The sequence below is a fragment of the Desmodus rotundus genome, chromosome 10, assembly GCF_022682495.2.
Source record: "Desmodus rotundus isolate HL8 chromosome 10, HLdesRot8A.1, whole genome shotgun sequence".
Classification (NCBI taxonomy): domain Eukaryota; kingdom Metazoa; phylum Chordata; class Mammalia; order Chiroptera; family Phyllostomidae; genus Desmodus; species Desmodus rotundus.
In genome coordinates this window covers 71789845-71813336 of record NC_071396.1, presented here as the reverse complement: position 1 = coordinate 71813336, position 23492 = coordinate 71789845, and the positions used below count along the sequence as shown (strand labels likewise).

The 23492-nt window shown below is 46.0% G+C and overlaps 2 protein-coding genes across 3 annotated transcripts in view; one reads left to right on the top strand and one right to left on the bottom strand.

The window, feature by feature from the left end:
- Nucleotides 1-5251, top strand: part of EMILIN2 (elastin microfibril interfacer 2) — a 53248-nt gene extending 47997 nt beyond the window's left edge. The window contains exons 6-8 of the mRNA XM_045187946.3: nt 807-839; nt 1485-1613; nt 4078-5251. Coding sequence (XP_045043881.2) covers nt 807-839; nt 1485-1613; nt 4078-4415 — 500 coding nt within the window. The 3' untranslated portion in view covers nt 4416-5251. The remainder of the gene's footprint in view (nt 1-806; nt 840-1484; nt 1614-4077) is intronic.
- Nucleotides 5252-7763: 2512 nt separating this feature from the next.
- LPIN2 (lipin 2) overlaps nt 7764-23492 on the bottom strand; it is an 88079-nt gene continuing 72350 nt past the window's right edge. For both annotated transcript variants that reach the window (XM_053912852.2, XM_024580407.3), the window contains exons 9-20: nt 20274-20461; nt 18508-18601; nt 18020-18089; nt 17172-17261; nt 16334-16416; nt 15232-15376; nt 14214-14362; nt 13586-13672; nt 12524-12676; nt 11996-12110; nt 11178-11281; nt 7764-10841 (exon numbers count right to left, since the gene is read on the bottom strand). In XM_053912852.2, coding sequence (XP_053768827.1) covers nt 10697-10841; nt 11178-11281; nt 11996-12110; nt 12524-12676; nt 13586-13672; nt 14214-14362; nt 15232-15376; nt 16334-16416; nt 17172-17261; nt 18020-18089; nt 18508-18601; nt 20274-20461 — 1423 coding nt within the window. In that variant the 3' untranslated portion in view covers nt 7764-10696. The remainder of the gene's footprint in view (nt 10842-11177; nt 11282-11995; nt 12111-12523; nt 12677-13585; nt 13673-14213; nt 14363-15231; nt 15377-16333; nt 16417-17171; nt 17262-18019; nt 18090-18507; nt 18602-20273; nt 20462-23492) is intronic.

Below are 23492 nucleotides of genomic sequence, written 5' to 3'. Positions count from 1 at the left end.
CCATGCATCCATCCATCCAGCAATCTATCCATCCATCCATCCATGCATCCATCCATCCAGCAATCTATCCATCCATCCATCCATGCATCCATCCATCCAGCAATCTATCCATCCATCCATCCATGCATCCATCCATCCAGCAATCTATCCATCATCTATCCATGCATCCATCCATCCAGCAATCTATCCATCCATCCATCCATGCATCCATCCATCCAGCAATCTATCCATCATCTATCCATGCATCCATCCATCCAGCAATCTATCCATCCATCCATGCATCCATCCATCCAGCAATCTATCCATCCATCCATCCATGCATCCATCCATCCTTCAATCTATCCATCCATCCATCCATGCATCCATCCATTCATGCACCCAGCAATCTGCCCACCCACCCACCCATCCATGCATCCATGTAACAAGCACTGCATCCAGCCTGCTGGAGGTGAAGCCTGTGAACAGACAAAGCCCCTCGAGGGCAGGCATGGGAGTCGGCAGCTGTGAGTCTATTCAGTCTGTGGACTTCTCCGCCCTGGCTTGATTGAGAAGCCCCAGTGCCTCATCTTTTCCTCATACACTCTCATCCAACTACCCTCAGGGCATTCTTCCCTGTCCAGGGATAAGTGGGCTAGTGAGGAAGCAGGTCCGGCAGGTGCAGCTGTTTCTGGGGAGGTGGCTTGGAGTGGGTGCCCTTGCTCTATGTTATTTAAAGAAATAGCATGAGGGGCAGGGAAAGAGGGGATGTGAAAATGAGGTGCTGCTTAGGATTTTGTTTGATATTCCATCCCCATTTTGTTTTTCAGGATACCCCAAGTCACCTCCTATAGCCTCCCCAGGTAGGTCTGTCAGAGGACCAGAGCAGGAGGCCAGGTCTCCTTGGAAGCCTCTGCCCTGCGTGTCCTTCCTCCCTGCTTGGGGCCGTTAGCTCGGGTGGAGACTGGGCCCAGCCCTTCCCTGCCGCCAGCTGTGATCGCGGCCTGTGCTGATTGCAGTGGGTGAGCCCCTGCCAGGTTTGCTCCCCAGAGAGTGTCAGAGCCATGCCGAGGACGGAGTTTTCCCCTGGGCGTGATCCCAGCTCCTGGAGTTCCCTGAGAGGACCACTGGGTAGACCGCTCAGCCTGGTGTGGCCCTGAGCAGCTTCCTGGGGGTCCAGGTTTTATTGGTTCTTCAATAAGTAAGCCACTCCCAAGATTATTCCCAGTATCCACTCCTTGCCCCGCACCCACAAACACACACACAGTGTCTCTCACACACATCTGCTCCAGGCAAGGCCCTGTCCAACCGCCCAGGTCAGCTGCCCTCTCACTGCTGATCTGATAGAGCGGACTGGCTGGCTCTCGGATGGTTTGTGTCCTTGGGTGCTTTACCACTTGAAGGCAAAATAAAATGGTGAGGCTGCCTCTCGGGACAGGCACACAGGCCTCAGCTTCCTAGGCTGCAACCCTACTTACCTGTGAACACCCTCATCCTCTCTGTTCCAGGGGTTCCAGTGCCTTCTCTGGTGTCTTTCTCTGCGGGGCTCACCCAGAAGCCTTTCCCCAGTGATGCGGGTGTTGTCCTCTTTAACAAAGTGCTGGTCAATGATGGGGGCGTGTATGACCCCAGCACTGGTAAGTCTTGAGGGCCGTGCTATCTGGGGCCCTGGGTTGGGGGAGCCACACTTGAGGAGATGCCCCAGCAGCTGTGGGCACCCGAGGGGGCAATTGGCAATGTTGCTAGTCCCTGTTGTGGGTTTTTGTGAAGAGCTTGCAGGCTGCAGGTGGCTGGGTGTGCTGTGACATTTCCGGTCAGAGTAGCAGCCCTCGCCATGGGAATCGTTCATGTGACTGTAGGTGGTTAGAAAGGCTCTCCCAGCTGAAGCCACGGACAGGCTCCCTTTCTCAGTATGTCATCCTCACACCCCAGGACACGACAGGCCGGAGATGCTCTGCCTCCTTCAGGAAGAAGCCGTGGTTTAAGAACAGAAACAAAAAAGGGACGTGTCCTCCAGGAGGGTTGCCCTGCGTGTAGGGACTCCTGCTCTGAAAGAGAACCACCGTAGCTGCCTGGATCTGCTGGTGGCACCCGGGTTGTCCCTCAGCCCCGGAGAATAGTGGAGACAGAGGTCACCGTAGGAGACTGCTGCTCAGGCTTCCTCCTTCCCGCCAGCCCACACCTGAGCCTTGGCTTCTGTCCTCAGGGACAGACATGGCATCTGGTCTCTAGTGTAAAGGGAAGGCAAGTCAGTCAGGGTACCCACCACCTGGCCCATTGATGCTGCCCATTGGCAGCCCTGGGAGAAGAACAGCTCCAGGTGTGCCTGGCACCAGTCGGGGCAGAGCCCGAGGCAGGTGCTGAGGCCCCAAGCAGCCTGGGGGGTTCTGCTCTAAGGAACTCGGAGACCTCTGACAAGAGGCCAGTCTGTCAAGTGCTCCAGACTGTGGGGCCCACACAGGTCCTCCCAGGGGCTGCATGCGTATAATGGCTAGTGGATTTTCCGAAGACTATTGGGAGATGGAATTGAGTTCCTTCTGGGTAGTTTTTAGCCATCACCCTCATGTTTGCCCTGCCAGCAGGCTAAATCCCACCTGTTCTTAGGACAGTGCTAGGGAGCATAAAAGTCACGTGCAGAACCTGGAAAAGCGAACCCTGGGTCCTCCAGACTGGCTGGAGAGATGCTCACACCCTGCGTTTCTAAGCTGCTCCTGAGGCCCAGAGGCAGGCAGGCCAGGGTGTGAGTAGTGCCCCTTTGCTTTCAACTCAAATACAGCTTCCACCAGGGCCCTCATCCAGGCTGCCACGGTGGTGGGGATAGCTTGTCTACTCCGGCAGATCAAGGGATCTCTGCAAGCAGGAATGGCGACCCACGCTTCTCCCATGATGTCCAGCTCAGAAGATCTCTTCAGTTGAGCAGGTTTTCAGTAAAGGAAATGCTGGGTGACCCTGAGGGAACACAAAGGCCAGGTGCCCAGAGTGCTGGGGCCGGGTCTGTCCTCAGGGCCTAGGTACCTCAGGAGAGACTCCGGGAGCTTTAGCTTACTATTAAAAGCTAGGGAAGGGAGCCTGGTGGCCTGACATTTTTCGGGGCAGAGTGAAGACCCAGCCCCCAAGATTTCTTTCAGCTCTGGGACCTCCATTCTGTCAGCTCTTAACCTGTGATCCATGTTTCAAGTGTGTCCTCCCCAGAGCCCAGGAAAAGTGGCTGCTACTGGCAGCATTTCATGTGGGCTCTGACTCTTCTGGCTGTGGGCCACCTACAGCAGCTGTGCAATGGGTACATCTACAAACCTTACTTCCTCTTCCTCATGCCACCTCCACGCCTCCGACTACCACTGCCCCTGCTCTCCCAGGCCCAGTACCTGTGGATCTTTGGCAAAGTGAAAGTCAGCTGACTTCTACCGGTGAATGGATGACACCTGGATCACATTCCACGGGGGGAGAGCTGGTTGTGGTTTTCCCAGGGTTGTGGCAAGCTTTATGGGATTTGGGGGGGATCCTGCCTCCCCAGGAGGCAACTCAGGCATTTGTGGATATTGTGCCCAGCAGCCAAGCTGTGAGGCTTTTTCTGAATTGGCTTTGGGGTACTTTCAGTGGAGAAAATTCCTGAGGCAACCAGGATCTGGGTGGCTGCTGCCTCCCCACTGTATCTCAGCTGAGTGGGGAGCAGGCCAGGGCGGGGCCTCAGCCCTGCATCTTCACCCAGCACGGGCAGTGCACCTCGCACTGCAAAGGCTGGTGGATCCAGTGGCTGGAAGTGTCAGAAGGACTGAGCTCTCTTCCAACAAGGCCAGGTGGTTCTCTCTGCCCTGGGCACAACACTAGTTTCTCCTAGGGCTGCTCTGAGTGTAGGTGAGGTATATGAATTATACCAAGTGCTGGGGGTCTTGCAGTATTTGTCCTCTTCTGAATGTGACAAGCATTAGACAGGGGGGTCTTGCAATGAGACTGAGTCGGTGGCAGAGTGGTTTATGCTAAGTGGGGGGGGGTCATCTGGTGATTGTGGGTGGGCTCTCCGCCACGAGAATTAATGGGTACCTGTTGCAAAGGGCTGTGATGGTGTCACCTGAGCATGGATGTCTGCCTTCTTCCTCCCAGGGATCTTCACAGCTCCATACGACGGGCGCTACCTGATCACGGCCACCCTTACTCCTGAGAGGGATGCGTATGTGGAGGCTGTCCTGTCGGTGTCCAATGCCAGTGTGGCCCAGCTGCACACAGCTGGCTACAGGAGAGAATTCCTGGAGTATCACCAGCCCCATGGGGCCTTGCACACCTGCGGGGGCCCAGGAGCGTTCCACCTCATTGTGCACTTGAAGGCAGGGGATGGCGTCAACATCGTGGTGACTGGGGGCAGGTTGGCTCACACAGACTTTGACGAAATGTACTCCACATTTAGTGGGGTTTTCTTATACCCTTTCCTTTCCCACCTCTAGGGCAGTGGGAAAAGGTAAGGGGAGAATTGTGAGAACTGGAAAGTTTTAATATATTCACTTTACGTATGTAACTGGAGCACTGGTCTAGTTTTCTGTCGACATCCCACCACCTCTCTCTCTGGCTTTGGAGGCCACCACACCTTGAGATCCCAGCAGGCAGCAAGGAGTGAAACCGGTGGCCACCGACTTCTGTCACTCCCACAGGCCAGCTGAAGAGTTGGACACGCCCCTACCTATGAGCCAGGTTCTCCCCTGCATTTCCCAACTCCCATGTCTGCCTTTGCTCCAACGGGCCTGAGCTCGGCCTCCAAGGTGCTGCCCTGTAGGCCCAGGCTGTGGGATCATGTCCTGCTGACCGAGAAGGGGAGAGCTGCTGGACGCAGATCCGAGGCGGCGGGCTGGCCAAAACTGGTACCTGTGGCTACAGTCTTTACCAGAGAACAAGTCGTCACCAAATGTCTGTGTTTATTTATACTGCGTGCCGGAGAGAAGTTTAAACACTGAAGTGGCACGTGCCACCACACAAGACCTGGAGTTTACAGCTTGGGCTGTCCCAGGCTTGGCTAACCACTGCTCGCCCGGGCCTCTGCCCAGCCGTGAAGAGATCCGAGAGAGACTGTGTAGCTTGTTGGGCTCCTTGAATGACATGTACAATTTAGGTGCAAAGACAGGGAGTGTCAATAAAGATGTAAAACCACTGAAACACTTCAAGTTATTTAAATCTGGTTCCTTATGGATTGAGTGTTGTTGCTAAATAGCAAACTGTACAAGGGTAATTGATTTTTTTTAATGGCTATAGAAAGTAAGCTTGAATAAACTCATCACCATTTAACTTACCCCTCAGCATCCAAGATGTATGCTTTGTTCTTTTTTGCTGGTAAAGACAGACGGGATGTGCTCAGAGGGCAAGGCCCCCACGTGTGCCCTGCAGCTGAAGGGAGGGCCCCTCCAGGGGACGCTGAGAATTCCCATCTAATTAGCAGCTGCCCAAGCTAATGAGATTGCTCGCTGCCCAGATCACACAGATGTGGCTTTAAGAACTCGCGGGTTCCCAGGCAACAAGAGGCCCAACATAAAGTTGAGCACACACTGAAAGCTGAGATCATCTGAGAAAAGCAAGCGTCTTCCCTTGGAGAGCACGTTCTGTTCCCGGGAAGCCCAGGCATGTCACGCCCTCACCAGCAGCCGCAGGAACCTCTAGGCACACCAGACTTCAGCTCCAGGTGGTCTCTGCTCATCAGGTTGGTAAAATCTGCTGGTCAGCAAAGTGCCAGTAGGGGAGGCCAGTTCCCTGGAGCCCCAGGAAAGATATGGACCATAGACAAGTTTCCTTGGCCTGAATCAAGCCACCAAGTACTCTCATGCTGTAAAAATTGCTTTGAGTTTCCAGGGCTGCTTGCCAGTGAGATTATAGGGTGGCCCCCGACACTGCAGAGAGGAGCCTTTCCCTCACCTCCCACACCCAGCCAAGGCAGAAGTGACCAAGAACCTGAGGGTTTGCTGTTTCAGTATTTTGAAGTCTGGGCTTCTGTCCAGGAGTGCAGGGGAGAGTGGCATTCTCATCCCCTCTCTCCAGCTGGGGAGCTGGCTAAAGGTGGCTGTCAGAGTATCACTGGCTTCCTAGAAATGACTCATGGAAAAAACCCCAGCGAAATGGAGCACGTTCAGGAAAACCCAGTTGGCGCACACACGCTTTTGCCCTCTCTCCCCCACAACCTCTTGTAAAGACCTTACCCCGGTGCCAAAGGGGACAACTGTGCAATAGTCGGAAAGGCAGGGCTCTTCAGAGCAGTAACATTTGGTCCTCCCCTCTCTGTATTCTGACTCAGTCGCTGAAAGAAGGTGAATTGCAGCTTTGTGTGTCCAAGATATGCAAAGCAGACTAAGTCTAATTACAGCAGGTCAAGATGAACTAAGAGGAAAGCCAAATCGTGGTCCATTTAGGAGACAGCATCTTTCAAAAGGGAAAGGCTGAGAGAACGCAGGGTCACCTGAGCTGGAGACTGTGGGGGCTCTGGCGCAGCCCCTTCCAGAAAGCAACAGTCCTAAACGATGCGCCAGCGAGTGAGACGTATGAACCAGCCCTCGGACTTAATCGGGCCCAAGTTACTATTTCTGAAATAAAGAAGTGGTTGCTGAGGAAAAGCTCAGAGTACTTCTTAAGGTAAGCAGAGACAGGACTGGGACATTTTTCCCCCGCATGAAACTTTACAAATGGCCACATTTAAATGATCGAAGGAAACAAACAAACCCAGAATGATCCCAGCAATAAAAAATGCAAATCAATGCAAATTGCATTTGAAATTATTTCCATGTTAGCACATTAATGTAGCTTTCTCAATGACTAACTGTATTTCACAACTCATTTGTAGTTTGAAAGGATCGGGGTATTCTTGAATCAGACACCGAAGTCTGTGCTGGTACATTTGAAATGTGCCTCTGCCTACACCCACATCCACTTTCTAAACATTTATGTGTGTCTTCCCCACACTGTCCTATCAAAGGGAAGTAAAGGGAAGAACACATGCAAACCCCAAGGGGTGCAGAGTGCAGCAGAAGGAAGCTGCAGTTGAGACCAGCCTTCCGAGCGCAGGCATGGAGCCACGCTGCTCCCGCCTGAAGTGCGTGACCATCTGGGGCAAAAGCTATTGCGCCTTTATAATCAACCTCCCTGTCTGAGCTCTTCCTCTCTCTTCCCCAAAGTACACCCCCCACCCAAGAGTCCCGGTTCCCTCCCCCCAACCTCTCACCCAGCTTGGCATGGCAAAGAAGCATGGCATGAGAGCTCTCCATACTTGAAGGCACACTGTCAAGGAGGACTTCAGGGATTCGACATGTTCAGCATATGCTGCATCTGGCAGGGCCCAGCGATCCGCGGGGAAAAAAAGATGCTCATTTAAATAGTATGTGGGATGTGGTTTTTGATCCAAGTTCACTTTGACTCCCCTAAGCTGATGAAAACATCGGGATTGCTAAGTAGTGCTCACGCCAAGAAGGGTTTAAGGAAAGGTGGGATGGCTGTGAGCAGGGCCCCCCGGGAACCCTTACAGGGCTGAGGGGTGGCATGGGAACGGCCCAGAGGACTCCAGTGAGAACACACCAGAAATCACACATGCATGAATGAATCACTCCCTGGCATAACCTACAAAGGAAGAGGTTAGTCCCTGAGGGTGCAGCCTCACTTGTGGAGTCAGGTTTTATAAAAATAAGCACCAAAAAGAAGTCCTTTCTGTAGACATATTTAAGTGTCAGCAAAGAGCAAAATGCTAATTTATGGAAATTAACATCTTCTGGCAAGAGTACAGAGAAGAGGGTTTAAATATCCTCTGAAGGAAAAAGTCAAATGCATTCAGTTTACGTTTGTTTATTGTTGTAACATTTTGTTTTGAACATCAAACACTGCACCAAAATATGAGCCATTTATCTTAGGACAATGGTCTTTGCCATAACTAAGAGTACTGGACCGATGTTTACAATTAATTTATGACAACTTGAAACTTATTGGTGGCACTGCCGTCTAAAAATCAAATATTTTATCATAGAGTGTAATTATTAAACCAAAAGAACAAAGTTTTCCCCTCCCTTCCCCACCTTTGAATGAAAACACAGTCTTCACCTGGAAAGAGCACTTACTTGAAACAAAACCTCAATTTTTAGCTACTTTCATTAGACCCAGCATGCTCTAAAAAGGGAAAATAAGACTTCCTACAGTAAATATGATGATACTGAAAAGATGTTAAAATTCCCTGGAAAAGTCTGCTTTTACCAACTTGCGAAAAGAGAAAGAGTTGACTTCTTGTTTATCTTTCAAAGGTCTTGCCTGCACTTTCAAGAACACACTGTGGAAGAGCCGTGTGTGGTCTTACAGGCAAAAAGTATTGTACTTCCAGTCATCTACTGGCTGTTGTTCCTCAGCTGTTCTCCCTGTGACTGTTAGCAGCTTTCATTTCAGGACATCACAGTAGTTAAGTTTTTTGTTCTTCCAGTTGAAAACTATGCAGATGTGTTTCAGCACGGCAAATGTGGGGCGCAAACACACAGCTGCACGGCACGCTGTGGGCCCACACGTGCCTTTCCTAATGTCTCAGAGGACGTAGATGTCAGTGCCACAGCTACATGAGCTTTAACAGGCACATCGAGGCAGATGCTGAAGTCAGGTTGAGCTGGAAAGGAGGAAAGGGGCCAACCCATGGCCATTTCACCAGTGAAGCAACTGAGAGAATGACTCAGAGGAGCCCACTCTGCCTGCAGCCTACCCATGATTCATTCCATTCATCACCAAAAGCAGCGCGAGGCTCAGCTTCTTCATTCACTCACCATCATAAGAGTCTGTGTACAAACATACTCAAGGGCATCTCTCTTTCACAGAAAGAACACATCATTTGTACCAAATGGCAATGGGTTTTCAGCACAAACTTAATACTTTCATAACACTACAGCAATAGTAATCACCTACTTTTCAGCAAGAGGGGCTCCTTTAAATAAGGAAAAAGAATCATCAATTAGTGTAGTACCCACTGGATCAATCTGCAGTGAAGTGACAAAGTTGTGCTTACAGACAATGGGACAAAGGAATCAGCTGCCCTCAGTAGAGGGCTGGGAGACCCAGGCTCCCAGGTTGAACCTTCTAAGAAGGCCCATGTGTCCAGAGAAAAAGAAAGCTGTCTAGTCAAAAACTCTTTAAAGGACAATCTAAAAAGGACTACAGATGGTGGACATTGAGAGTTTTCATACTGCACATGTGTAAGGAGGCCCAACGAGGTTCAGATTAAGTACATCAAGCTTATGCTCTTCTAAAGCAAACACAGCGAGGACACACTGATTGCATCTATGAGATCAAGTAACTGCGTGGCCATTCTACTGGGAATTTAACTCAGTAACTGGGCAGAACTTCATACAAACATAACCTAGTTTTCCTAACCTACTGAACATAAATAAATTCATTAAACAATTGGACCTTGACCTATTTAAGGCGGGAAGGTCTGTACTGGACGAAGTGTGTGCCTTCATCACTGTTTCCGCATCCAACCGCACCAGGAGAAACAGCTGAGCTACATCAGGGACTTTCAAGTCTCCAATCTGGACAAATAACCACCCCCATTTCTCCATTAGTATTTTTTGGGTGGAGAAAACTAAAACAAGGAGAGCCCCCAGTACAAGCACGGGGAAAAACATGCGGAAATGAAAACCACCCTGAGTGGGGTGGTGCCTATACCTGCAGCTCCCACTCTGCTCTGGAACTCGGCTCACTGCTTTCTTACCCACAGAGGCCTACGGTCATTTTTGGTCCCCTGAAAGCCCCCTCTCTAACAGTTCTTTAGACTTTAGTATTGACTTGATTGTCAACACCCACCCTCATCTCTCAGGGCTCTCTCAGCTTATAGGACAGAAGCCTTCCCTGGTGCTGTCTGCGCAGACTCCAGCATGAGCTCACTACAACCAAGCAGAGAAACTGAGGGGCTGGCAGGACAGAGAAAAGGACCTTTCCCAGAGCCATCGCAAGTGCACAGCTGCATCTCCAAGGCCTTCCTGAAGCCAGAGCTCTCCTTTAACCTACTCCCACCGTTAGTCCTGTTCTTACAGACATCAAATATCCTCAAAATTGCTTCCTCTGGCTAGGTTCAAGACAGAAGGCGATGATCTAAGGGGCTTCGCCTCCCCAGGAGCCCACATCTGCAGGGCGTGGTGAGTGGCCCTGGGCTACTGCCCCAGCAGCCACCCTGTTTCGGCGTAGCAGGGAAGGAGCCCACAGAGGAAAATTGAGCAGGCAGTTTGAATCAACATCATTAACGGGACTCAAAGCAGTTCAGTGGACTCTGATCCCTTAATAAAGCCCTGGTTTTAAAGAGAAACACTTTGAATTGCCCAGTGGAAATTATAACACTTTACTTTGTGCAATATTTTGGTCCACTCTTAGTTCCTTTTTTCTTCCTTTTAAATTATGCAGTGGAAGGAACACCCAGCACACAACTTGACACAGAACGTGTGAGAGAACTGGCCGGTGACAGGAGCTCGGGCCTGCGACCTCAGGTCCGAGCTCCCCTCTCTTCTCCTGCTGGGGCACGGAGCTGCATGCAACCCTGCCAAGCTGGAAGGGTGAAGGAGATGGCAGTTCCTGCTCCAAGAGCTCTCCTTGTCCCTGCTGGTGCCTAGCTGTCAACACAAGTCTTGCCATGCGCCTGAGGCTAGGAGGGGAGCCCAGGGTCCTCTGTCCAGCAGAAGTGCTGCTCACCTTCCCCAACTGCAAGGTGAGAGACTGAGGACCTCCCGGAGGAGCTGTCTCAGGCTAGGTCGTCCAGGTCCACTTTGGGGATTGGATCTCGCCAGTAGCAGAAGGAGCTGAACTCCGGGCACGGAAAGGCAGAATTCTGTTCCTTATTGAGAAGTGGGAACACGTGCTCCACGAGTTCACTCAGTCTGTGATACCTAGGAGAAGGGATCAGGGAAGAAAAGCACAAACGGTTACTGTGAGGTTGATCTAAGAACACAAGACTGCAGGCTGTAAAGCTAGTTATTCAGACTCCTCAGATGGGTAGGATCAAAGACAGGTCTTCATTCCTTCCCAGGCGCAGACTTCCTCTTCCAGGTCTAGGAGAATCAGTGATCCCATAAATAGAGGAGAAAATACCCAGGAGAAGAGGAAAGCCTCCACAGGCAGGTGTAGTTCTGATACTCTGAGCAAGGCCTGATCTTTAGTGTCTGTCTGTCCCCAGTGTCACCCTGGCTGCAGGGCACTAGGCTGAGAAATGGAACCACACTTACGATGACTTGTTTCCTTTGGTCCTTTCTTGTATTAATTCACCCTTGGGGTTCACGGTGAATATTCTGCAGTCTGGAACTCCAACTTGTGTGTAAGCATAGACATCCTGGAGAAGAAAACATCAAGCAGGGTGATTATGGGGAGAAGAAATCAGGAGCTGCTTCTCCAGTCCCTTGTGAGCCACAACTGCACAAAGAGAAGACCATCAATGGAAAACATGCAGAGCCGGGCACTGTGGAGCTCTGCCACTGAAACTAATCTTTAGACAAACCCAAACAAAAAGTGGAGCCAAACTCAGAGAGTGCTGGGGGATGCAGGACACGTGAGCACCAAGGAGATGCTGGGAGTGCCCCAGAGCAAGAGCAAGAGGGGCCCCACTGCCTGCCAGAGGCGAGGAGGCAGCCCCTTCTGCACGTCTGGCACCTGAGGGCCCCTCCAAGGGGAGGCAGGTCAGAGAAGTGTTAATTAAGGGCGACCAGTCATGCCATGGTTCTGGGGCTGATCCAAGGCCACGACTTAGGACCACTTAGAAGATGAATCAGAACCACCTGAGGAAACAGGAATTGAAGACACAGAAACAAAGAGAAAGTGCCCTTCATCATAGACCAAGACTCTGGGGGCAGATCTTCATCAACAGCATCTCCCTGATTACTGTAAGAAATTTGAAACAGGTAAAGTGAAAACCTGTTTAGTAAAACAGGCATTCATTTTGCCTATAGAATTCACTTGAGAATCATAACATGGCTACATCCTAAAAGTGTTATATTCCTCTCAATTTTACACACCACATCGGAATGTGCAGCCTGAAGGAGACACTTACATTCGGACGGTTCCCAAAGGCAGCATAGAAGGGCTGCTTACATGGGGCAAACAGATTCTTGATATCATTTAAACATTCAATTTTGAACTTCTCTGGTTTCTTTTCTATCACTTCCCTAGGGGGGAGGAAAAGAATCACATACAGTCACCAAATTGAAAATGGCAGTCCTCACTGATGTATAGTCCTGAAAAATTTAAGTGCTCACAACCACCCAATTTTTAAAATCCTTAGTACCTAGTATCTTTCTTTCCCCTTCTCTCCCAGTGAATCTGATGGCTAAGAAAATATGATGGGGTTTGGGGAAAGAGAAAATGACCACTTCTGGAATTTGACTTTCTTTGGCCACACCTGATGCAGACCAGGTGAGCTGTGACTTAGAATGCTAGGGGGGAGCCAAAGATACGACAAAGAGCCCTGAAACAAGATACGAAGCCTTCCAAGGAGCCTGACACCCACCCTCACACACAGGCCATTCAGGCCACAGCACCCCCTCCCAGGCACTCAGGAGGGCTGCCTGCTGGAAGGTACCTGTGGAAGGCGGAGAACAAGCTGCTGGGAGACAGCATCAAAGGGCCCCGGGGCAAGATTGTGCCCTTGTCATTGACCCAGTGCAGGTAACCACGGGTCATGTCGGCCATGCCAATGGCACGAGCAGAGCAGTACAGAAACTTGTAGCCATTCCTGAAAGAGAATGTGTCCTATTTAGCCCACTGTGCTTTGGCTAAAGGTGAAAAAAAAAAAAGCACTTTTCTTATAAAATATCCAAGTAAAGATCGTCTCATTTATTGTGAAAATCAAATTCTTGAATTTAGCAGGAAAATAGGATTATAAAGATTTCACCTCTCCATGGAAAAAGCCATGGGGAAAAATTATGCAACTAGGGATTATGCTAAATTTATTATTTAATTTATCTTCAGCATCCAGTCCATGAAAGGCAGATTACAGAACAGACAAAAATCTTGGACTATCTTTAAACTGTCTGTTATAAAGGAAAGATATAAAAGATCTTATTTATAAGGGGAATTTGCAGAAGACATACCACCCTGTAAACCAAGGAGCAAAACTGTATCTGGGTAACTGACGTTATTTTCCTATGAGGGCATTTTCAACTAATGTTTAAGACGCTGTGATTTTTCAAATCAATTTAACTCATACGTATCAGGGTCCCAAAAGGCCGTGGCGCTGTGTTCTCTGCTGCACTAGCACAGAAGACCCCATGGCTGAAATGTTTCCCCTGTGCATGCACACACGACCTCCTCAAAGAAATGCCCAGTTTAAAAGTACCTAAGTACCCACAAGTATCCAATTCATAAACCCAAAATGAAATTGGCTATGGTTTAGTTACGGCTAAAATCCCAATTATAGCCGAACTATAAATATAGGTAGTGCCTAAAACCATAGCACTGAGAAAATGAGATGATGTATGTTGGCCGCCACTTTTCTTTGTGTGAGGCTATAGGAAAGGAGTGGGAAATAAGAATGGGAACAGCTGGATCATAAACACACATGACTGCTATTTTTTGATAAATCTCGATCAAAGTAAAATTCTAGCTCACTAGAGTACATTAGCAGGTGGGAGAGGAGACCTACTCGTTGATGGCGTGGTACAGCTTTGCAATACCCTGATGGGTCCAGTCTTTACCTAGCTGTGGAAGAATCTGTCCCAAGGCATCAGACCTAGGGGGGTAGAAGTAGGAAAAGGTATTAGGAATCAAGCACTTAACACCCAAGTGTTTTCCTTTTTGGTTATGTACCAGCTGCTGAAAAACACTGGGTGGAGGGGCGGGACCATCTACCGGGCAATTTGCAGTGAGGCAGTCCCCTGCAAATACACCCACGGACAGTATTCTGAGCGCAGAATCAGACACGAGAGCCGCTGTCCATTTTCAGAGATAGTTTACAACTGCACGCTCTCTTTCTCCTCCTTAATCTCAGCAGCTTCTTGGTTGTTTTTTTTAATGCCAATATTTAGAGACCAAACAACTAAATCTTTCCCAAAGTTATTTTCAACATTACATTTGTATGGCTCCACCTACCTCCTCCATCATAAAAGGACCCTGTGTGGACTGCATTGAGAATGACTCCGTGTACATAGTTTACAAAGCGCTCCCGATGACGGCTGGGGGCTGGGTGCCTGCTGAGGGAACTCCCTCCCCCTCCCCCACCGCACACCATCTGCGCTTCCTCTCCCTGCCACCCACCAAGAGCTCCCGCTTACTTGGTTATTGTTCCATCTATATCGGAAATGATAATCTTGTCATTCCAGTTCCATAAGTAAATGGTCCCTGCACAGCGGCAGGTACCTTGATACTGGGTTGTAATACTAAACACAACATCATTTGGACCATCTTGGAGCTTCAGTTTTGCCTTTTATAAAAAGTAGAAGAATGAAGAAAACCATAGGGACAAAATTTTAAAAACGGATGGAATTACATGCAACGATCAAAAGTTACATTTTCCAATAATATGGAGTCACTGAAAAATTGCCTAACACATAATGTTAAGTGAAAAGGAACCTAATCTCCAAAATATATAAACATACATATGTGTGTATGAATAAAGAATGAGAAGAAATACATTAACATAACAACTGAAATATAAAAAATACTAGCTGGAACACAGTTTGGAAAAGAGTCTAAATGTTTAAAAAACAGAACAGTGTTGGCCATGTCACCACACGGGCTGCGCACGTGGCTGACTGTGCTGGGCCTGGGGAGCCACCGCCTGAACGGGTTTGGGGTTCCAAGAGACTTTTCTGACCACCTCCCCCCCCCAACAAAAAACCTCTCTGCTCCTCCTCCATACCTAAGACTGGGGGCATAGCAAAACCATTTCACAACAAAAACAGGGGAAAAGCCAGGGAGTGAAAACAAACAGGAAAGGGGAAATTGGGTCTAAATAAGAAAACATTATTTCTCTATTACTGTAGCTCTCAAGAGATAGGGGGCGACCCAGTGATGAGCCAGCTGTGTAAGATTCATGCAGAAAAGAGTTAAAAATGCAGATTCCTCAGCTCAATCCCAGGAACTGAGGTGAGAGGTTAGGGGTGGAGGAGGAAGGTACGTCCTAGGTTCCCCAGGCGATCCTGGTGGTCCCCAGAGGTGGACATTTATTTAAGCATTTATATGACCACAAACTGTGTTGTGTGTGTAAAGCTTGGGATGAGGTGGAAGAGGAAGTAGTCCAACTTACACAGGTGTAATCTGACTAGACCCATGTGGACACACACTACTCACGATCTGGTCTGAGGAGAGGCGGAGAGACTTCTTGTAAGAGGTTGTGCTGCTGTGGCTCGGGGGCTCCATGGGGATGGCATCCATTTTGATTGATTCTTCAATCTCCTGGGACCCCTCATCACTGGATGAGTCATCCTCTCCCGGCCTATTCGACATCAGCCCAGTTACTGAAGAGGCAGTAAGCTGTCTTATTGATAAGAGCTTTGCATTTAGGATCAAGGGAAGAAAGAGAACCTCACTCCATTCGAGAAATGGGAACAGTTTTTATCTGCTGCTCTCCCACATCCCACTTCCATGCCTGAATGTCCCTTTCGTGAAGGGGTAATGCCACCTTCCCCCTCTCCCTCTCATGATTGGTCAGGGGTTACTTTCTGGCTATGACTGGGCGTTCTCTCTGCTATGACCAATGAGTGCTAATTGTTGAAGTAGATATGTATATTTCAAAAGGTACAAATTGAAGAAAACATGTTTGTTTAAAAAACTAACAAGAAAGATTTTCTACACCCTGGTTAAGAGAAGAGGGAAAAGAGCAGTAAGAATCTGTCACACGCACTACTGAAGTAAAGAGGGAAGGGTGGAAGAAAGAATATGACGGGGGAAAGTACACACTGGCAGAAAGAATGGGGTATACGGTGGCACTTCCTCTCAGGGCCAGCCGATCTGAATGGCCAAAGGGGTGCTCCTTCCAAGGAATGAGTTAGACCCACGCCGATCTCTGAGATTCTCTTCTACATCTCCCCTTTTGTGCCTTCCAGGAAGCCAGGGAGCAGGGCCACCAAGGACAGCCCATCTTAGGGCTCCTCAATGCTCCCCCTTCCCAAAGGCCACATTTATTTCACAGGCATCTGATTCCATGGCTCCACGATGGGAGGGGCAGTAATAAATATATTTAATCTTCTAAACAAATGGTATTTTTTAGAAAAGCAGAAGTCATCACTTCCTACCTGAGTGGCACAAACAAGCCACTTATTCATGTATGGCTATAGGAGAAAGATATTTCTGACCAAGAATTAAACAAAATTGCCAAAATCAACTTGAAGGCAATGACAAAAGCAGGGGTGGCTTAAAGGCTGTGAGCTTGGAGGAAGAACAGGGTGCCCACCTGCCACTGGCGGGCTCCTTTGTACTTGATGGAAGGTCACTGGTGGGTGGCACCTCAGATTTCCCTTCCTTAGCCTCTGGCAGCTGAAAAGGCAAGATCATAATGGTCAAGTGCAGCTTTGCCTCCTACTGACAAACAAAGATTCATCAATGGTCCTTGCCGGGAATGAACAAAACTGCTTTCTGAACCCACAACTTTAAAATGCTCAAGAAAAGAGACTTTCTCTAGTTTGAGCCAAAGGACAGAAACCTGAGACGGAAGTCACACGCTGCTACACAAAAGCTGTCACTACAAAGCCCTAAGAAAAAATTTTAAAAGACCACCATTTCAAGTCACAAAACATTATATACGTGGTCCACATTCATTAGGTCCACAGCAGAGACACCAGGATTACAGAACAGAAGTGACCGATGTCACAACCTCCTGTGTAGGAGGGTAACAATCTCCTGCTCCACCTGGAAGGTAATGCAGCCAAGTGGAAAGAGCACAGGTGTTAGAGCTTAACTCAAGGTCAAACCCCAGCTCCGTCTCTTACCTGTCAAGGCACTTCACCTCTTCAGGCCCCAGTTTCCTTACCTGTACACAACGGGAACTCAAACATCGTATACTTTCCGGCTATTGTAAAGGAAAGGGGTAATATATGTAAAGTACCTAGCCTAGTACCTACACATAGCAACTGTTCAAAATTGGTGACTATTATAGTAAAAGAGTATCCTATAGCCCAAATGGACTTTTTTTGTGCTTGGCAAAGAGGGTTTTTTTTGTTTTTTGTTTTTTTTTAATACATAGAAGATTCACTTCTTTTACCTCATGGAAAGGATATGCCCAAGTTATTTACCTGTTTGGTCATGCTTTCTCTTTTACGCCAAAACCACCAGCGACCGGATTTCTTCGGCATCTTATCTTTGACCCAGGACTCGACTGTGGCCTAGAAACAATCAACTTGGGGTTAGTTAGCAATCTGTCACAAAGTATCTGACTACCTTCTACCACTAGCCTGCAGAACAGAGCCTCATCATGAAGTATGAGCAGTGATCTCCACCCCTCCCGAACTCTAGAGTTTTTAACACCTGAAAGATGGACAGTGTCCTCTTTCATGGCGGCCTGGCTTCCTGGCAGACCTGTGGTATGAGACCGAGTGGTCGGGTTACACAGGAGCCAGCAGGTGGGCTGCTCTCAAGTTTCTATGCTTGGAAAATGTGGTTCTCCTGAGTTCTAAGCACCAAGCAGGCCAATGATGTCTTCTTGCAGGACAGATGCAAAGCAGCCTTCAGGTCTATAAAGTAAGTTTATTAGCTACAATTTGACCAAACACACTGATGTCATGCTTCTGGTAGCCACATCACCCTTTTCTTGCTGGTTCTTTCCATATTAATTAGGAAATTTTTTTTGTTCATTCTATATTTAACAATTAGTAAAATCTCTCAACTTTTACACACACTCAGAAACCAGTAAAAATACCCAGTAAAAATGACAAACATGTTGACAGCCCAGCTAATTTCCTACATTTTGGAAAAATCTAGGAAAAGACCATTTGAATGGGCACATAGAACTCTTCGAATCGTTTATAATATTAAATAAAACTTTGAAAAGTACCCAGTTCAGAAACATGCACATATAGATTTTTTCTAAGTACTATACGCTACAGATACTTTTGAAAAGGCAACAAATGTCTGATTATCTCACCTTAGGCAAACTCTTCTGGAACACTTGCAAGCTAAGGATCATGGGAGCAGCCAAAGCCCAGTTATAGTAACTGTCAGAAATAAAAATTGTGTAAAATCATTACACAGAATGAGGAATGAATGAGAATGGGGTAGGGAGGGAGGGAAAAAAGAGATAAGGAGAAGGGAGGAGAAAAAGAAAGAAATACAATTTCTTATTCTTTTCAGTAAAAAGATGATCAGCTAATTTTTTTTGTCACATAAATAGTCTTTGCTTCAAGCCAAACTTCTCTAAACAGAGAATAAGAAAAATCTACCAAACAGAATAACATTTTAATACCTCACTTAAAAATGAAGCTGAAGCTTCACTTTCATTATAAAGTCATTGCCCATTAGCTCATTTATAGAAAATGACATATTCCGTAGCAAGAAAAACTGTAATAGTTAAAAAGAACACTTGCAAAAAACCCTGCAAGAGTATTTAACAATTTCAAAAGCAAGAATATTTACCGGTTATATATCCGTATTACAAGGTTGGGATTGTCTATAAGTCCAGGGTTTTCTGCAAATTCGTGGTAAGTAATGATATGCTCCATGAATTTTTCTGCAATATAAAATAATAATGTTTATATAAATTCCCAAATGACATGGTCAAATACTCTCTGCACTGAAAAGACTAGAGCATAAAATATTTCCTTAAAAAAAAAAACCCTTCAAATAAAAAATCTTTTTAATATCTACCAAAAGTTTTTCCCCAGGACAAGAAAGAATGCTTCTATCCTTTCCCTCTTCTACCACTCCTCCCCCAGTTAAAAATTAAAAACAGGAAAAATGAGGTATGCCAGAGACTTAGAAAAATAGATTACAGGCATGGCCAGACAGAGAGGGAAAACACACACCCAAACACACTCTATAACTAATGAAAACTGAAAGTTTCATTCTTATCAAAGGGACAAAGTCTTTACTGGTAGGCAACTGCGTAATTGAGGCATCTTCATGGGGATGCTACAGATTGGTGTATATGCTACTTTAGACAAAAAACGAAACATTTTACACTGCTTGGAGAAAAAAAACACATATCAAAATTTGGCTTTGGGTCTGTCAAGAAATAAAATCCCAAGTTCCTGCAGAATGAATGAGGTTTTTGCATAAATTTTTGTACCCTGTTCTTAAACCTGCACTGTAGCAGATCTATGCTAGCAGAAATTTTCCTCCTAGTAATTTGTATATTACTTACTTTTACCTGCCATTTCTGCCTGCTCTGATAACAAAATCTGTCCTTTAAACACTGTGAATTTTATAGTTTATATAAATTGTAAATTTTCCATTCCCCAGTACTTACATTTTTTTTGAGGGAAGGCTTATGAGGGTTATAACAATGTGACCTATTTAATTTTGTTCCCTGGAAAAAACCAGTGGTCATACCAACCACACTCTTAATTTCTTGCAAGAAAATAAAACAAACGAATGGAATTAACAGATGGAGAGAAAAAGGTATACTGAGCGCCCTGTCTGCCACATTCGAGCCTTCAGTTTCCCTGAGGGTAACAGAAGACAAAAGACGATGCTCGTCATGGAAAGGAAATCTTTCCTTAGAAGAAAATCAAAGGCCACCAGCCCAGTTGAAAAAATACTGAGAAGAATTTAGTGTGCAGAGGAAGAACAAAAAGGCTGGAGAACTTGGGACAGACGCACACACGGTGCTCAGCCCACACCAGAGATGTCTAACCCACCTCTGCTAAGCCTCTTCCTTCGTCTTGAGCAACTATACTCTCCTGGGCCAACTCTCAAGACTGAGAAAGAAGTAATCCCTTCTATTTTTTGCCAAAAGGACCAATCATTTACTCAGTGAACAATTAACTTTTGACGATGTCAAGCCCTGCTTTCCTATTTAAGGCTCAGTGGTTTCTCAGGAGGGAAGATGGGTCCCAGACCCACAAATATTTCAACAACTTCACAGATGAGAAAACTAACTCAGCCTGAGCTCACCCTGGCTGCTTGGCAAACAGGGCAGCCCAAGACCTCTCAATCTCTTAATGTGAAGTGAGAGCCTGCAAGGCACACTTCCTCACCCAAGCCCTTTACGTATAATGTCATCCCACGCGAGGGATTTTAAGTGAGGGGCTAAGGGTTTTACATTAAAAAGAGATACCTGTTACCTGCTCAAGATCATTTAAGCATTTAATACCTGAAATGGCTTAACAGCAGGTTTTCAATCAGAGGATGACCGGGCTGCTTTTTTCAAAGTGAAGACATAGCATGATTGCCCAGCATACCTTTAGAAATTTCTCCGTTCTCACTGAGGCCCCCACAAAGGGAGAGGGTGACATCGGGCAAGTCCATGGCAGAATCTGAGAGGCACTCGGTGCCACTATCAGCAGCCGCACTTCCCACGGACTGTGGGGACTGGGAGCCAGAGAGCGTGTCGGACTCGGGCCACTGCCTGGAGCCAGGATCTGATTCACTGCAGGCAGGGGACAGGGAGAAAAGGATTTGCTGTATTATAACTCCTTGTATTCCTAGCTTACTACATGGTTCTCTGAGGGCTCAAATCAAATAACAAATCCCTTTTAAAAAGCAACAGACTGATCTACAATCAGACATAGCTTTTCTCATAGCTTAGAATCATGTCAAATGACATTAAAAATAACCTACTAGCACTACTAAGGAATTAACCGTGAATACAGTAAATGTCACAAAAATTGCTTGAAGTTATTCACAAGAACACCAACATTTCAACCACAACCTTTCTGATCCTATTAAAGGAGTAAAAGAGTTTTAAGCATTTATTTGTATTTCTGTGGTGACAGTGACAGGGTGATTAAGAAAAATCTGATTTTGGAAACCTTTTCATCCTAACTTCCTAGGAAAAGCTGTGGTACTATATACATCCTGTAGAAAATTACTGTAGTCAAAGGCTGTATTACTTTTAAAAACAGGGCTTTTCTAAATTCATCTGTTACTCCACAAAATAAAACACAGATAATAAGTAAGAGAAAATTCTCAGGAGGCTAGACCCACCGCAGAAAGAAATGTATTAAGAAATAAACTAAAAATGGACTGTTAGAGTAAGGGCCAGAAATAAATGAGCATATTCAATATTTTCATTTTTCTAGATGATAAGGCACAGAAGCCAGGTTTTCAGAAGGTAATTCTAAGGAAAACTTTGTAATAGAACAAAAATTTGAGAGAAAAAAGAACAAGGAAACAACACCTTAAAGTTTATTAGTCATGAATGCTTAAATGCTCTATACCCTTTGAATGAATAATGTCACATTTACTGTTCTAGAATTTTCAAATTCTTTTCTTTTATTCAGAAAGCCAATATGGTTAACAAATGAGACCAATATATGCAATCTACTGTAGTTATAAGATCTTCAGAAAAAATCTCAAACTTGAGCAGTAGATGGCAGCAGAATACAGATATATCATTAACTAGAAAGTTTCAAAAGCCATTTTACATTTTGTTGTTTTACATTTGAACTAACAAAAGATTTGGGTTTTTGGAAATGTTTTGTCTTAATAGCAATGTACAGCCATATTACAATACTGAAGTTAACTCAGAACGTTCTCTTCACTGCAAATGGTGAGAAAGCCAAAGCCCATATAAGGCAACAAAGCCTACTGCTAGGCTGGGGCTAAGGTAAAACACAAACAGCATTTCCTCTTTATCATGGGCACACAGCTAGATCCCTTTGTAATTAGGTGCAGCCATGTGACCAGATGACTGAGTGGTTGATGTGGACAAAAGGGGTGGGCTGTGCCTTTCCAAGCCTGGCACCTGAAAATTAACACATGAGATCCTCTCTCCTTTCCCTGTTGAGGCACTAAGGGGATGGTGGGACATGATGGAATCTTGAGCTGGAAGGGGTTTGTGCTCCTGAATCGCTGTGTGTAAGGCCTCCCACCAAACAGCAGCATTGGAATACAGTTGACCCTTGAACAACATGGGTATGAACTGTGCAGATACACTCCTACATCGATTTTTCCCAAAAGACAGTCAGCCCTCCATATTCCTGGGTTTCACAACCATGCATTCAACCAACCATGGATTAAAAACAGTATTTTCTGGGGATATGGAGAGCTGACTGTTAGCATTGTTCTACACCATCTTATACAAGGGCCTTGGGTATCTGCAGATTTTGGTATCCACGGTATGTCTCGGAATCGACTCCCTGTGGAGGGATGACTGTAGTTAAGTTTTGGGGAAGTCAAAAGTTGTATGTGGATTTTCAACAGCATGAGGGGGAGTGCCCCTCACTCCCCTGCAGGGTTCAAGAGTCAACTGTATTATCACATGGGGTAGGCCATTGAGGTCTTGAGTTTTATTAGAGCAGCTAGTGTCACTCTAACCAGTACAGGGAAGACACCATCTGACTCTACATGTCACCAAATCCACAAGGGTGGTGTGATTTAAAGTTTAATGATAAATACAGGATAGTTAGACAATGAACACAATTGTAACAAAACACATGCTTATAAGCATTACAATAATTTCACTATCTTTACGTATATATAAAATTTCTCAAGAAACAATTTGTTCATGAAGTAAGAAGCTTACCTAGTGAACAGCAATGATCCTAAACAGTAAAATTATAATAATGCACAGTAGGGTCCCATTGCTTTAGTAACTTTCCCTACTTTTTAAAAGGAAAACTAAGAAATCTATCTTAGGACTCCGATGTAAGTAAATGACCAAGGGCTGAGAAATGTGAAAAAAAGTGATAATTCTAAAACAGCTTATATTTTAAGTTTCTTATTGAAGAAAAAAATGGAGCAGTTTGTTTTCTCACCTTAAAAATTCAAACGTTACTTTAAATGAAGTAAATATTTGAGACAAACTTAGGGAGGTAGTAGGAAGGAGTTTAAAGACCTTCTAAAAATATCTATAAAAAACTTAAATATCTTCATATCAATCCCATCTTTCTACTTTTTAAACTTAATGTTTTCCAACAATTAAAAGTATTTAATTATGTGTGCCTATGATTAAGTATATTCAAGTCATACTTTCCATGGGGAAAATTGTTTTCTTTGTAATCACAGAGTATATTGAAATGGAATTTCTCTAAGAATGAAAATGAACTTGGGAAGAAGTACAAGTATACCCTATCTGAGGTTTCAGAGTCATTCAAGGGAAAATTGTGAGGGAGAGGGAAAAAGAGGAACAAGAGGTGAGAGTTCTAAGGAATGTGGGGTGTACAGACCATCTGGAATGGTGCCTCACCACACCCAGGCTCGACTTCAGGAAAAGCCCGAGAGCTCAGACTCATTGAGGGAGTGAAGGCATTCTTTGTTCAAACATTTTTCACTACAGATATATTACCTTTAAAACACATAAGAAATAAGACGAATGCTGATAAATTTTCTTACGCATGCTGGGTTTGCATTAATGACTATAATAGTGCTAATCTGAAGTCTCGTCCATTGGTATAATATGCTCATGTAGGTTTAACTAGTGTACTACTTGTTGCATTAAAAATTTCTTCATAAAAAGT